Source organism: Aristolochia californica, unplaced genomic scaffold (genome assembly GCF_029961685.1).
Source record: "Aristolochia californica isolate CCGP_79_NKW_82.1479 unplaced genomic scaffold, dmAriCali1.0.hap1 SCAF_12, whole genome shotgun sequence".
Classification (NCBI taxonomy): domain Eukaryota; kingdom Viridiplantae; phylum Streptophyta; class Magnoliopsida; order Piperales; family Aristolochiaceae; genus Aristolochia; species Aristolochia californica.
In genome coordinates this window covers 18231538-18246084 of record NW_027181793.1, presented here as the reverse complement: position 1 = coordinate 18246084, position 14547 = coordinate 18231538, and the positions used below count along the sequence as shown (strand labels likewise).

Here is a 14547-nt window from a genome sequence, read left to right as displayed (position 1 = left end):
AAATGACAATCGATCTCAATTTTTTTTGTACGCTCATGAAATGTGGGGTTTGAAGCAATATGTATCGCAACTTGATTGTCGCAATAGAGCAATGCAGGAGATGCAACCTTGACTTGAAAATCTTGAAGAAGCTGCTGCAACCAAATAATTTCACTGGCAGTAGAAGAGAGAGCTCGATATTCAGCCTCGACGGAGGAGCGAGAGACGGTGGTCTGCTTTTTGGCCTTCCAAGAGACCAAAGAATCACCAATGAAGATGCAAAAGCCTGTAGTAGATCGGCGAGAATCGAGGCATGATCCCCAATCAGCATCAGAGTAAGCGTGTACCTGCAAGGAAGAAGTAGAAGAAAACAACAAACCTTGACCAGGACTGGTCTTGAGATAACGAAGCAGGTGATGTACTGCCTGGAGATGAGGAATGTGGGGTTGAGCCACAAATTGAGTGAGCTTGTGAACGACAAAAGTAATATCGGGGCGAGATAAAGTGAGGTAAAGAAGTTTCCCAACAAGTCGCCGATAGTCGGTTATATCAGGAAGCAGGTCACCGTCAGTGGCAATTAAATGAAGCTTGGGATCCATGGGAACACTGGTGGGTTTACAAGCTAGGTAACCTGAGTCTTCAAGTAATTGTAAGGTGTAATGACGTTGAGAAAGCACAATACTGGCCTTGGACTGAGCAATTTCAAGACCAAGGAAGTGCTTAAGACAACCAAGGTCCTTGAGCTTGAATTGAGTATGCAAAAATTGTTTGAGCTCAGCAATAGCATGAGATGAAGGGCCAGTAAGGATGATATCATCCACATAAACCAATAGTGCAACAAAGGAGGAACCATGACCTTTGGTGAAGAGAGAGTAATCAAATTTCGATTGGAGAAAGCCAAAATTGATTAAAACATGAGAAAATTTGGAATACCATTGCCGCAAAGCTTGTTTGAGACCATAGAGGGACTTGTGAATCTTGCAAACAGGTCGACTGTGGGATGAAGAGGACTCCCCCTGTCGAAGATAGCCAAGAGGGAGATCCATGTAGATTTCTTCAAAAATATCACCGTTTAAGAAAGCATTGTTGACATCAAGCTGAGCGAGATGCCAATTATGAGAGGCGGCAAGGGCAAGAAGAACCTTCACAGTGACCAATTTGGCCACAGGAGAAAAGGTGTCAACAAAATCTAAACCTTCTTGTTGTGTGTAGCCTTTGGCTACCAAACAAGCCTTATATCGCTCAAGAGAACCATCAGATTTAAGCTTGATTTTATATACCTATTTGCAACCAATGGTATGTTTATCAGGAGGTAGAGAAGTGACGGTCCAGGTGTTGTTGGTTTTCAGAGCGTTCAATTCGTCCCGCATAGCTAACCTCCATTCATTGCACTTCACAGCTTGGTGATAGTATTGAGGTTCAATTTTTAGTGGAGACATTGAGTGCAAACTGTCTGTGCGAATCAGAAAGGGAATGATAAGAGATGTAGTTAGAGATCGGATAAGGTGTAGAGGGTAAAACAGAGGGAGAAGAACCAGCAAGTAAATTGCAGTGATAATCCTGCAAGTAATGAGGTGGATGGATCGTCCTAGTAGATTTTCGAAGAGAAGTGCCAGTAGATGTAGAAGGAACAAGCACTGGAAGAGTATTAGTTGGAATATCATCAACAGGAGCATCATAACTAGCTGGTGAATCATGAATAGGGGAAGAATCAAGTTCTGGGAGAGAAGAAGTTTGTATGAAGGAGTGGGGCAGAACAAATCAGGAAAGGGATCAGGAACAGTATTTGAACTGGTGATGGTATGAAAAGGGAAAACTTCTTCATGGAACGCTGCATCTCTAGAAATAAAAACATGTTTGGTCTCCACATCATAGAATTTATAGCCTGTCACACTAGCTGGATAACCAAGAAACACACAAACTCGAGCACGAGGGTGGAACTTAGTTCAATAAGCAGCTAAGGTGGAAACAAAAGCTAAACAACCAAAGACTCGAAGAGAAGGATAATCAGGAGCTGTGTTGTATAGCAAATGAAAAGGTGTGTTGTGTCGCAAGAGAGGAGATGGAGTTCTATTAATCAAGAAAACCGCGGTAAGAATACATTCTATCCAAAAAGAGACTGAAATGCGGGATTGGAAGAACAGTGAGCGAGCCACATTCAAGAGGTGTTGATGTTTTCTTTTAACAACTGAGTTTTGCTGAGGTCTTTCAACACAGGAAAACTGGTGCAAGACTCCTTGATCTTGAAAAAACTCAACAAAAGATAACTCAGGGGCATTATCAGATCAGAAAACTTTGATTTTAGCATTAAATTGAGTAAAAACCATATTAAAAAAGCGCGGTATCAAAAATATAGCATCAGATTTAGTTTTTAACAGATAGATCCAAGTAAATCGAGTGCAATCATCAACAAGAGTTAAGAAGAAACGATGGCCAGTATGAGAAATAGTCTGATAGGGTCCCCAAATATCACAATGCACAAAATCAAAAGGAAATTTTGACAAGTTATTGTGAGATTCAAAAGATAGTCTACGTTGTTTAGCAAGAGGACAAATGTAACAAGGATCTGATTTATGTAATTTAGTTACATCGCAATTCAACTGATCCTTCAAAAAATCAAGTCATTGGAAAGAAATATGTCCTAGCCTATTATGCCAAACATGGGCTGAAACAGTGTTAACAAAAACATGAGAAATATAATTCAAACTTTGAGCACTGTGGACATAAAGATCTTGGACTTTGTCACCTTTTCCAATCGTCCTCTGGGTGGATAGATCCTGGATAACAAAACAATCAGGAAGGAAACTTACTGTAAGGCCAGAATCAGTAACTAAAGCACTAACAGAGATCAAGTTGCATTTCAATTGAGGAAAAATAGTACGTTTTTAAGCACAAGGTGAGAATGCAATTTAATATCACCAGCAAGATGGACTAAAAGTTGAGTGTTATTTGGCAAAGTAACTGTAGTGTGAGGGATAGCATGCAAAGAAACAAAAACAGGAGCGTGAGAGCAAATATGTCGAGTAGCTCCTGAGTCGATAATCCATGATTGAGGTGAAGAAATTAAAGGAATTAAGGATACAGAAAAATAAATACCTGCCACACAGTTGGATGTAGAAGATTCCGGAGCAGTTGTGACTTGTGCGGAGCTACTCAGGTGTGTAGAAAGCATGGACACGAGCTGCTGAACCGAGCGGAGTCAAGATTTTGCACAAGACTCCCAACAGAAGTAGAACCTGGGCCATCAGCAGCAATGGAAACCTGATGAGCAGCAGCATGAGAATGTTGCGTGGGTTTGGAGGCGGGTCCAGTCGGATAGCCATGGATCTTGAAGCAACGAGCAACAGTATGGCCAACGGTCTTGCAATGAGTGCAATAATACTTATCCTTGTTCAAATTCCGGGGAGCATGGTAATTCTGATTTCGAGAAGCATTGGGATTCGGATTTTGGGGAGCAGTGTAATTTGAGTGAAATTTCTGAGAGGTTTGTGGGCCAGGTTTATGAATGTCTGTCTGCCTAGATTTAATCGCGAATGCCATTGTGTCGATGGGGGTATGCGAACTCGAGGCATGAGGGGTCCTCCGTTGTTGTTCCTCTTGGACAACCAAAGAAAAAACACGATTAAGAGGAGGCATCGGATCCATGAGGAGCAGCTGACCACGAACATGGGAGAAAGAGTCATCAAGGCTCTTCAAGAATGACATGACATACTCCATGTTGTGGTAATCAATAAGATCCTTAACGCCACCACAACATTTTCCACAAGAGCAATGAGGACGGTAATTGTTCAGTTCTTCCCAAAGGGTAATCAGCTTCGTGAAATAAATGCTAACGAAATCCTTGTCTTGGCGCAAGTTCATCAATTCCCGTTTAAGTTGAAAAATACGCGGACCATTGCGTTGTTGATAACGATCCCGAAGAGCGAGCCAAATTTCGCGAGCAGAAGCAGCAAACATAACACTCGTAGAGATTTCCTTGGAAACCGAATTTAAAATCCAAGAGATGACAATATTGTTATTCTAGGTCCAGGAGTTCAGCAAAGGAGGATCAGCACTCTGAGGTTCAGGTATGTAACCATCGATAAAGCCCACTTTATTCTTCACGGATAAGGCGAGGGACATTACACGGCTCCAACTGGTGTAATTTTCACCAATAAGTAGCTGCGAGACAAGAACTTGCCCGGGGTTGTCCGAATGGTGAAGATAGTATGGGTTCGATGGTTCGTCAAAATTGGAACGAGTCGAACTGGTACGTAAACCAGAATCGGAAATGCCCGTCGATGAATAAGTCTCCATGGAGCCCCCAAGAAGATTCTAATGAAGGTCTGGTATGTAACCTCTGTGTCGGAAGATCAGCTGAAATAGAGAGCTGAAATCAGGTCGCCGATGGCCGTCGCCGAAAATAGGTCACCGAAATAGACGAAACGAGTCACCGGAAATAGGTCGCCGAAAGATATGTCGCCGAAATCGCCGAAATCTCCGAGAGAAGGGCCGCCCGTCGAAAATACTCAGAGGATGAGGATCATCCGCTCTGATACCATGTTAGAATTTTGGATTGGAAAGAGCCGTTGCTCTGTTCGTCGAGCTAGCACAGTCGAGAAGACGAAGAAGTATTGATTCGCGAAAAATCGTTTATTTAAGTTACTGTTACGAATAACCATGTAGCTTTATACAGTAAAGAGGGAAAGGGCAAAATAGTAAAATACAAAAAATAAATAATAAATAAATTAAATACATTCTAATACTTTCTGACATCGGGTCTAGTGTTGACTACGATCGAATGATCCAGCACTGATCACTTTGGATGATGAGTTGCTCTGTCTCAGTGTAGTTTATTCAAGATTACCGAAAAATGATTGGGAGACATGATGATAAAGGTAGTGGAGTGCCAAAGCAAGTTCAGCTATAGTGTTTACTTGTGGATATAGTAATCAAGGACTAGCTGGACGGCATAAAGGCTGTGGTATAGGCTGAAGAGGAGATTGACATAGGTGTAAGGGTAATTAAAATGCCATTAATGTAGAAGAAGCAACCATATCTTAGAAAGGGACTGAGATAAGTTTAGGAAGCCTGTTTGGGCAAATGCAAGTTGCCAGAAAAGACTGCAGAAAATTTCAGAGAGCAAGGAGGTTTCAGTTTCATTTGTGGGAATATAACAAGCTCAACAGGTACTTTCTGCCCAGCAACTATCATCCTCTTCCCCCGTCACTTTGGTCCAAACTTCAGGTATTTCTGTCCTAGTTGAACCTTCCTATTTTTCCTTGATCATTAATTCAGAGTGTCCTCCCACAGACTCTACATCTTGATGAATCAGTTCAAGAAAAGATTCAATTATTTTACTGAAAGAAACTGCTAAATTGACTTGTGTTGCTTGCCTAACTTAGATGTCTTTGTTATGGTACCTAACTAAAGTTTTCGGAGTTAAGGCTGTAAATGGTATATAAACAGAACAAAATAAACTATTCTACATACTGTTCCATTTATATTTGGTATATCGGTATATGGTAATACCAGTTTATTGAATAAGTTGTTCTATATACTGTTTATTTATTTATTTATCGACCGGTAGAAAATATAATTGGGTAAATAAAAGGGGAAAATGACTTGTAAATTTATAAAATCATAAAGAGTATAAAAAATCATGTTATCATATAGACAAAAGCCTTAGAACAATGTTATAACAAAATCATTAAAAGAATATTACACAATCCAGTGCTGACATTCATGATGACTTCCATGTTGGACTACATAACTTTTTCACATCTTTAACTCTCTCTCTCTCTCTCTGTCTCTCTCTCTCACACACACACACCCTTTTTCTTCTAGTTCGAACCTTAGAGATGAAGCCCCCTCTCTCTTTGTCTCACACACACAAACACACCTACACCTTTTTCCTCTACTTCTTGTTCATGGTTAGTTTCTCTGAAATAACTAATTCTGATTCAGTAAATTAAGAAACAGAGATTGGTGCGAACGAGTGGAAACTCTTAAATGAATAGTTTCCTATAAAACTTGTGATGCAAAAAGGAAATCTATGGTAAAAGCCCATGATAAACAAATGTTGAATCAAGTTACCAAGTCAAGACCCAAAGTAAAATGACATTGAAGATTGTTGTTGAGAAGAAAAACTTACAAAAGAAGATAAATGAAGAATTGAAGATTAAAGTCAAGTCATATAGAATATCTCAAGAACTCTAGCATGTAAGTATAGCCACTAAACTCCAATTGCTCAACCACATATATGGTATGGAGCTTTAAGACAAAATGGCTTTGGACTGATAGATCATCATTTGCAAATGATCAATCAGCCAAAATATGTACTAACAAGAAATATAAAACATGATCGATCAATATGTGAACAATGACTGATCAATCAGAACCTTACCAGATGGTGCTATAAAACATGATCGATCATTCCATGTGGACTGATCAATAATACATGTCCAGACATACAAAATTTGTAATGCATGATTGATCACCCTATTAGACTGATCAATCAAGTAGTACCACGCCAGTAAGGGGACTCAATGCAAGACCGATCATTGCTTTGACATTGATCAATCATACATATATTGTACAACTAGTAACTTCAACACATAATCCATCCGTCTGTATACTCTAATCGATCAACTTAACTTGTCAAACCCAATAGTAAAATATTGATTGACCATCCTAATCAATCAATAAGCCATTTTTGAAAAAAAAAATAGTTGTTACACTCTATTGATCAATTATTCACTTAAATTGATCGATCAATGAGATGTTAGCTTTTTGAAAATAGGCAAAAAAAGGGCTAGTTTGGCTTCAGTTGGGTTTCTAGGTTGTTCTTTCTACTCTGGCTGGTTGAACAAGTCGTGCAATACAATAGTCATGAAGGCGGGTTACCGTGGTTGGCCAAGAAAGGAGGTGGGTGGTGGTGGTAGGGGCAGGGGAGTGAATGGATGAGCAAGAGGGTTTTCAGGGGGATTAAAAACTATGTAAGGCGTGCAAACAAAGAGTCATGCAAATTTGCAATATTAATGAAAAATAAACATTCACACACCATAAGACAAAGATTTTTTTTGTTATCAATGTTCCACTATTGGTATTCACCACCCAAGACCCCTTGCTTGGGAAATTCCACTATTTCAAAGCTCTAATAGCTTAAATTTACACAAAGAGATTTTAACTCTCTTTAAACCAGGTGTAACTCAATACACATGTTTTACAATTACAATCTCCCCTAGAGATTGACTAGATTCTAGCTCTTGCCGACTCTTTCTATCTAGATTGAATAGGTTCTAGAAGAATCATTCACAAAGTAAAATCAAAGAAAGGAAAACTTACACCTTTGACTTGGAGAAGTTTTTCTAGTTTGAGAATAAATGATGAAAGGTTTTGCAATTAAATACTCATTAACTACTCTATGCATGGATTGGTGGGGTATTTATAACTTCCCAAAGCCAAACTATATGTTTTTTTCCTGTTTGCAAAAATCAAATCATTGATTGATCGATCACTATAAAGTGATTGATCGATTAATTGATCATAAAGACTCTTTTTGCGTTAGGATGTGACTTACAAATCGATGGACTAATCAGTCATTATATTACCTGTTGGTCCTAAAAAGTTAAGTTGATCGATCATTGCTAGGGGATGATAGATCAATTAGAATTATGTCTAGTTGTGCAATGCAAGTATAATCGATCGGTGAACTTCCTATGATCAATCATGTTTTATGTCCCTAACTTGCAAACTTCTGTCTGATCAATCAATCGTGTGGGATGATTGATCATTCTATGTGAATTTCACTTGCCTAGATAGTATTGTTCGATCAATCCAAATGGGATAATCAATCATGCATTATACAATGATATGACCTTGATTCGGATTGTCAATCGATCGACTAAGGTTGATCGATCATGTTTTATTGTCTTGGCCTATACACTCTTGGATGATCAATCATTCTAGTGCTAGTTCAACTAAGTTTACTTTGAAAGCATGAGAATGATTTTGTCTAAGTGCGCTAACATGTTCTAAGGGATGTATATGATGTTCTTAAACATGTTTATATGCAATGTATGTCCTAAAGCTCCATATACATAATTGTACGTTAAGAAGGGAGTTCGGAAAACTCTCATACATTTGTGATTGAGTTTTGACATATGAATTTTACACTTAAACTATAGTCTTCTCGTTGTCTTCTTCCTTGTGGGAGCTTCTTCAAGAGATGTCTTTCAATGTTGCTTAAGGTCCGGAATAGGTTTGAACATTTTGAAATTTGACCTTAAAATGCATTCTCTTAAAGTTAAAGTATCTTAAATACTTAGTTTTGCAAATTATCAGTTCTATTAAGTTTTTTTATCATAAAAAACAATATGGGAGTTAACCTATGGTCAACAATCTCCCCCTTTTTTAAGATGACAAAACTTTGACTTGGAAAAATAAAAATAAGCACATTCTCAAAGGTTTGGAGATAAGTTAATTTACAATTTTGACATATGCTCCCTTTAATCGTTGCAAAGTAAAGTTAAGTCCTTTTTAAGTGTTAATTTACAATTTTTTGTGTGCCTAAGGATTCTAGGTCCAATTTTCCATCTTTGTCTCCTCCTTTTTGTCATACTCAAAAAGATAGATAACAAGTACACATGTGAGTAATCAAAAAAGTTTGGCTCAAAGGCTATTTCATATATATATAAGCAATGGATTACGAAAGATGTGCTACAATGCTTTAAGTATTAAAAAACACACAAGTGTTCAAGCATTCAGAAGTACATAAGGGAGTAAAAAAGGTGGTCTTTAGAATTGAGAGAAGTAGTTAGACTGAAGGTGCTAATCGGCTGAAGATAGTCTCAAGAAGACTTTCAATCCTCTGTTGGCTCTACTGAAGCTCTATCTAAACAACCTTCAATTGTTCTTGTGTCACCCTAACGTCAACCAAAGCTTCTTCACAGGCTGAGTTCATGTCTGTGGATGACAATGCACCTTCTTCCTTCTTCTTCCGTTCTTCTCCTCTTCACACACTCAAATTGATCCGCTTGGGATTTTGGACTAAGCTCATCTCAGGTTGCAAGAGGTAGCAGGACTTCCCATAGAAAGAAACATCAAAATTGATTAATGGAAGCAAACAACAACCACAAGTTTGACCAGAACAGCAATCAAGTAAAAGCCACAAATAAGGCAACATTTTTCACTAATTTGGAATTAAACATCAACCACATGTTCACTAGCAATTAGACAATAAACTATGGAGAAAATTGCAGACCAAACATGAAGTTAGTTGTCAAGCTAAAAAAAACTCACAGAAGTTCAATAAATTTACATCCCAAAATGTCGACATAGTGTTTATTGGGCAAGGGGGACGGATGAAATGTCGGAGATCCCAAATGACCCCAACATAATTTCCTCCTCACTTTCCATTTATTTTCTTGTCTCTCTAAGTTCTTTTATTCTTCGAGAGAAAACTTTTTTTAACTAAAAGAGAAAATAGTTTTCCATCTTGTTCTTTTTTCTCTCCACGATTCTTTGCATCCAAACAACAGAAAATCACTTTCATTTTCCTTTTATTTTATTTTCTTTTCTTTTCTTTTCTAAGCGTCACTTTCTCTAGAGAATCCGCTCTCTCTCATTACTTTCCCATCACACTAACATCCCTTAAACTTTCTGCATTACTTTCAATTTTAAAGAGTGTTTTAATGTATCATTTGTTAACCCCATTAATTATCTTCTGTCCCATTAATTCTATTTGTGCTTTTCCTCTTTTGGTATGAAATTTGTCTCATTGATAGCCATTTCCTCTTCCCTCTGGGTAAACTCTCATTCTCTCTTCTCTAGTAGGCTCTCACACTCTCTTGTTCCCTCTCACTCAAAAGCTTCTCTCTCACATCTCTTGTTTGGACCCTTCTCCTTGTCATTCTTTTGTTCTCATTCCCTCTTCCACGTTAGCCATTTCTTATTTATTTTGTTTCTTTTCCTCTTTGTTTTAATTTTCTTCTTGTATTTATCTCTTTGTCCTTTTTTTCCCCTTAGCATTTGATCTATTTTTTTCTCAATCAGGTTTACTTCTTTGTTTAAGCTTTTCAGTGTCTCAAAGAATTGTGTTTTTTTTCATTTTTTGTTTTTCTTATTTTAATTTTGGCTCCAGATATTATCTGAATTCAAAAATTATCTAACTGAACAAAAGTAGAAAATATAAGTTTAGATAATTTTTCAGATATCCAGGTATCTACAAACACATTGGTTTCACAATTACAATATTCATACCGAATTCTGTCTATTTACAACCCTAATACACATCGGACTAATTGAAGAGTTTATCTCATCTACGGGTTTGCAACACCAAAACGATGGTCAAAACCTGGTTAACTCAATAAAGTTTTCCAATTTAACTGATAACAGTTAGCGACCTGGTGGGTGGTCGAGTCACGACACATCATCCATTTGGGCAAAATACTCCCATGCAATGTGCTTCTCCTCAACCATAAAAGAGCTTCTACATGCATATGAAAGGAGAGTTTTTGTTTTTCATGTATTTGCTATCTAATTGCAGAATTCCATATCCTGTAATTGATTTAGTAACTTCCCACGTATATTTCTGTATACGGTTAATATGATTTGTTAACATTTGTATAGTATTTAATGCATTTTAATAATTTTATCATTATTATCTCATTTTGCCGTTTACGATTGAGTAATACGAATTAGGGCAAGAAAATGGTATTAATAACATAAACAAATAAGAATAATTACAAGTTATGCATAAGAAATAAAAAAAAATCCCCTGGCTTCAAGCTTCCAAAGGAGCATAAGCCCGCCGTCCTGGCCGTTCTTTGACTGGGAGCCTCCCGGCGTCCGCCTCCCGCCGCCGGATATCCTTGCCGCCCGCAACAAGAGCCCTAGAGCGGACCCCGCTTTATTTGAATCCGGCCGTGCGATGGAGATTATGTCGGATCACTGGGAGGGAAGCCATACGGATCGCCGGAATCCTCTCGAATCTGGCCCTTCTCCACCCTTCTCTCCATCATCGCTCCTCGGCTAGACCGAGCATCGCCAGAGCGTGGGCTCTTGTAGAAAGCCCGTCAGGGAACGTCTTTCTCGACCATCCCTTAAGAAACCTCCTCTGGGCGTTCGTCACTCCCTTCAGGAACCAAACAATTTGGAAACCCTAGCAAGAAGGCAAAAGGCAATCCCTACGTATCGGGACCGTTGATGGCTTCTTTGAAAGGAAAGAACACAATCTTGGGTGGTCGGCCTCGGGTGAAAGATACTGAAAGATTAGTAAGTAGCATGTCCAACTTATTAACATCTTTATGGTATCATTACTCTTTTACAAAATCTAGGCTCTTGCTAGCAGAAAACTTTGTCAAAAAGGGTTATGAGCATAACAAAGTTCGGTTTCTTTATTCATCAGGCTTCTTCAGAGTATAATTTAGATGTCGACCATGCGCGAGTAATGTCTGATTCAGTCTCAAAACCATGATCTTGAATCATTTGTTTGGAAATAGACCATCATTCCTCCCCCAACCCCCCATGGCTACAAGCTGATAGTACTGAAAGAACTGTCACTTTGTTAGGACAAATGCCGCCAGATAGCATTTCATTGAACAAAGAAATGGCTTCCTGTGCCTGGCCATTCCTACCAGAGGCTGCTATCTTTGCACTCCATGATATTACTTTTTTTTTTTTTTTTTCGTTCATTTCCTCAAACATTATTCTTAATGAATTTATATCTCCACATTTGCCATACTTCTCTACAATGGCAGTCCCAATTGCCACATCAATTAGGAGCCTGGTTTTGATCACCTTAGCATGAGACCAACTTGACCTTTCCACTACAGCTGAGACTGATCAAGCTTGTACAAGGCTTGAAATTGTAACTGAACTAGGCTTCTCCACTGATAGTATCATCTCTATGAAGAGGCTCATGGCTTCATCAGGCATATCACATTGGGCCAAGCCTTGGATCATTATACTCCAAGAGATCAAAATCCTTTGCCCAATTTCTTGAAACAGTTTCCAAGAAAAATCAACCTTTTCACATTTTGAATATCCACCCAATAAGGAATACCACTCAAGTATGTTCATATCAAGCCCCATTCGAAGTACAATAGATAGGATGCATTTGAACCAAATTGCTTCACCAAGACTCCGACTCACTTGAAGGAGATCCATTAATGTCACAGCATCTGCCCCAAACCCCGCTTTGTGCATCAAATTTAATAAGTGCAACCCTGCTGCATATCTCTCATCATGAACTAATCCAGAGGAGAGAATTTCTAGTGACATTGCTACTATGATGCATGTCGTTGAAGACCTTATAAGCACAATCAATATCAAGACACTTACAATACATATCAATTAGTGAATTATCTACAAATATATCAGATTCAAACCTCTCAATATCTCTAGGCCGTGGATCGACATGCCTTGATCTTTATTTTCAGTATAACTACAAGCTTGAAGAAGGTAACTATGGCAACCCCATCGAGGTTCACCACACCTGGGGAACGTCTAAACAACCTAAATGCTTCCTAAGGTTTCTCATGCAACTTGAGTTGCGATGATGACGGATGGTTTCAATATAGGATGTTTATGTAATAGTGAACGTATCTCTATAAACATCCTAAATGCTTCCTAGGCTTTCTCATGCAACTTGAGTAGCAATGATGACGGATGGGTTTGATATAGGGTGTTTATGTCATAGTGAATACCAAGATGACCTTGGTTTTCTGATATATTGACTTGTGATAGAAAAGATAATAAATATGACACTACCAAGATGACCTTGGCTTGTTTAACTGTTGGATGGCTGAATCTATATTGGTATCTAGAGTGTTAAATTATTGGCATATGTGAGCGGGGGGAAGGCAATATTCTACAAGATCGCTTTTGAATCGGACATGTTTTAATGAGTAGGAAAGACACTACCATTTACTAAAGACTAGGATTGGAAAATGTTCTGAATAAAAAAAGAAAAGAAAACTTTTAGATATATTTGTTAAAAAGGCACTGCCTCTGTGTATAAACTTTTGCTCACAGAATCCAGCTGTAATACTTCTGCAAGTGCGGTTTTGGTGCCTTGGAAACTAAGTCCAGCTGAGGTCCTTTGACTCATCTAGTGTGAAGCACAAAAGAAGATACTCACATGTGAACTTAAAAAACAAGGTTTCCAGATAGTGAATACTCTTTATAAGATTTTCAGCATTGAAGAAGAATCAATTGATCATTTTCTGGTGCAATGTCCCTTCGGCCTCTTGATTTGGGGGGCTACAGTCAAGTTTGGGATTCATATCTGCATGTCAGCTACTTACACAGAGATTCTCTCCCAAAGTTTCACATAGAATCACCCTAGGCCTAATTTTCTTGAAATCAGGAATCCTTGCAGTTCCTTGGTGTTTATTGAAAAATATGTGATTTGGGGAGAAAATAGAAGAGGAAAAAGAGTTCTGGAAGAGGGGCAGTTTTTTTGCCTTGGAATCCGAACCAAAAAGCCCTTCCAGCTTCTTTATTAATCAGGGTTTAAGTGAAAATTTACAAAGGGACAAAAATGCCCTTAAATACTCAAAGTAACAAATCTCCTCAAATACATGTCTAAATTGAATGAAAATTTAACTAGAGATAAAATAAGACATTCTCTATCTAATAGCCATACTATAAGAGAAAAATGTAAAGCGGAAAATATGAGAAATGGCCAAAATACCCCTGGACTTGTATTTAACATTTATAGCAGGAGATAAATAAGAGGCCAATTGAAGGGAGGTCCAGCAGCATAGATAGTGCTATTGAAGCCTGCTTCACAGCACATTTGCTTCGGCCAACACCTATTGGGGGCTGTCCCCATTTCCCACCTCCATCATGTGCAAACACTGGAATTTATTCTCTACCTTAACAGTTTCCACTCCTTAGAGAATCACTCCATAGACCCCTCCAGAGGCTGGATGACTTAAACTTAATGTTGACGAGGGTTCTTTAGGCAATCCATGCTCTGCTGGTATTGGTAGATAGATCAAAGATCACTCTGCTGAATGCTCCTGTTTTTTCTTAGGTCCCTTTGGTGTGTGTAAGCAAAAAGCCTGGCCTTTTTCAAGGAATTGAGAACTTCTCTCAGCACTTCTACCACTATTGATTGTAGAAGGGGATTCATTTAATGTCATTGGCTGGATGAAGAGACCCTCTTCCTCTCCTTGGAGGATCTCTCACATATTTGATGAAATTATTGATATTTGCTCCCACATAAATGCACAATGGAGGAATGCACAGACCATATTATTTCAGATACTTCAGCTAGAGAGGATATAGCAAGATCTTCTCTCTTTGTAGGAAACTCTTCCTATTCCTTTTGAGGCTTGTGGATTTCCTCTCCCTCTTTCCCATGTAAAAATTTTCACATTCTCAAAAAAAAAAAAAAAAAAAAAAAAAAAAAAAAAGTGGAAAGTCTGGAATAGACACAAATTAAATGCACACATATTAGAACCCTCAAAATGGTGTCAATATCTGATATAGTACAATTTTATCATTCAAGATGGTGTGAACATATTTGATAGAGGTGAAGCGTTGCATTGAGAAAGCTATCTGCAGTACTGGTTGAAT

General features: G+C 38.3%; 2 protein-coding genes across 3 annotated transcripts in view; one reads left to right on the top strand and one right to left on the bottom strand.

The window, feature by feature from the left end:
* Window positions 1-10793: 10793 nt before the first annotated feature.
* The window catches only part of LOC137946365 (zinc finger CCCH domain-containing protein 7-like), a 54394-nt gene continuing 50640 nt past the window's right edge, over window positions 10794-14547 (top strand). For both annotated transcript variants that reach the window (XR_011111072.1, XM_068792634.1), the window contains exon 1: window positions 10794-11235. The gene's annotated coding sequence lies outside the window, so the exon portion shown is untranslated. The remainder of the gene's footprint in view (window positions 11236-14547) is intronic.
* LOC137946633 (pentatricopeptide repeat-containing protein At2g17210-like) lies at window positions 11806-12243 on the bottom strand. The gene has a single exon (XM_068792960.1). The coding sequence runs from the start codon at window positions 12241-12243 to the stop codon at window positions 11806-11808; it is 438 nt and encodes a 145-aa protein (XP_068649061.1).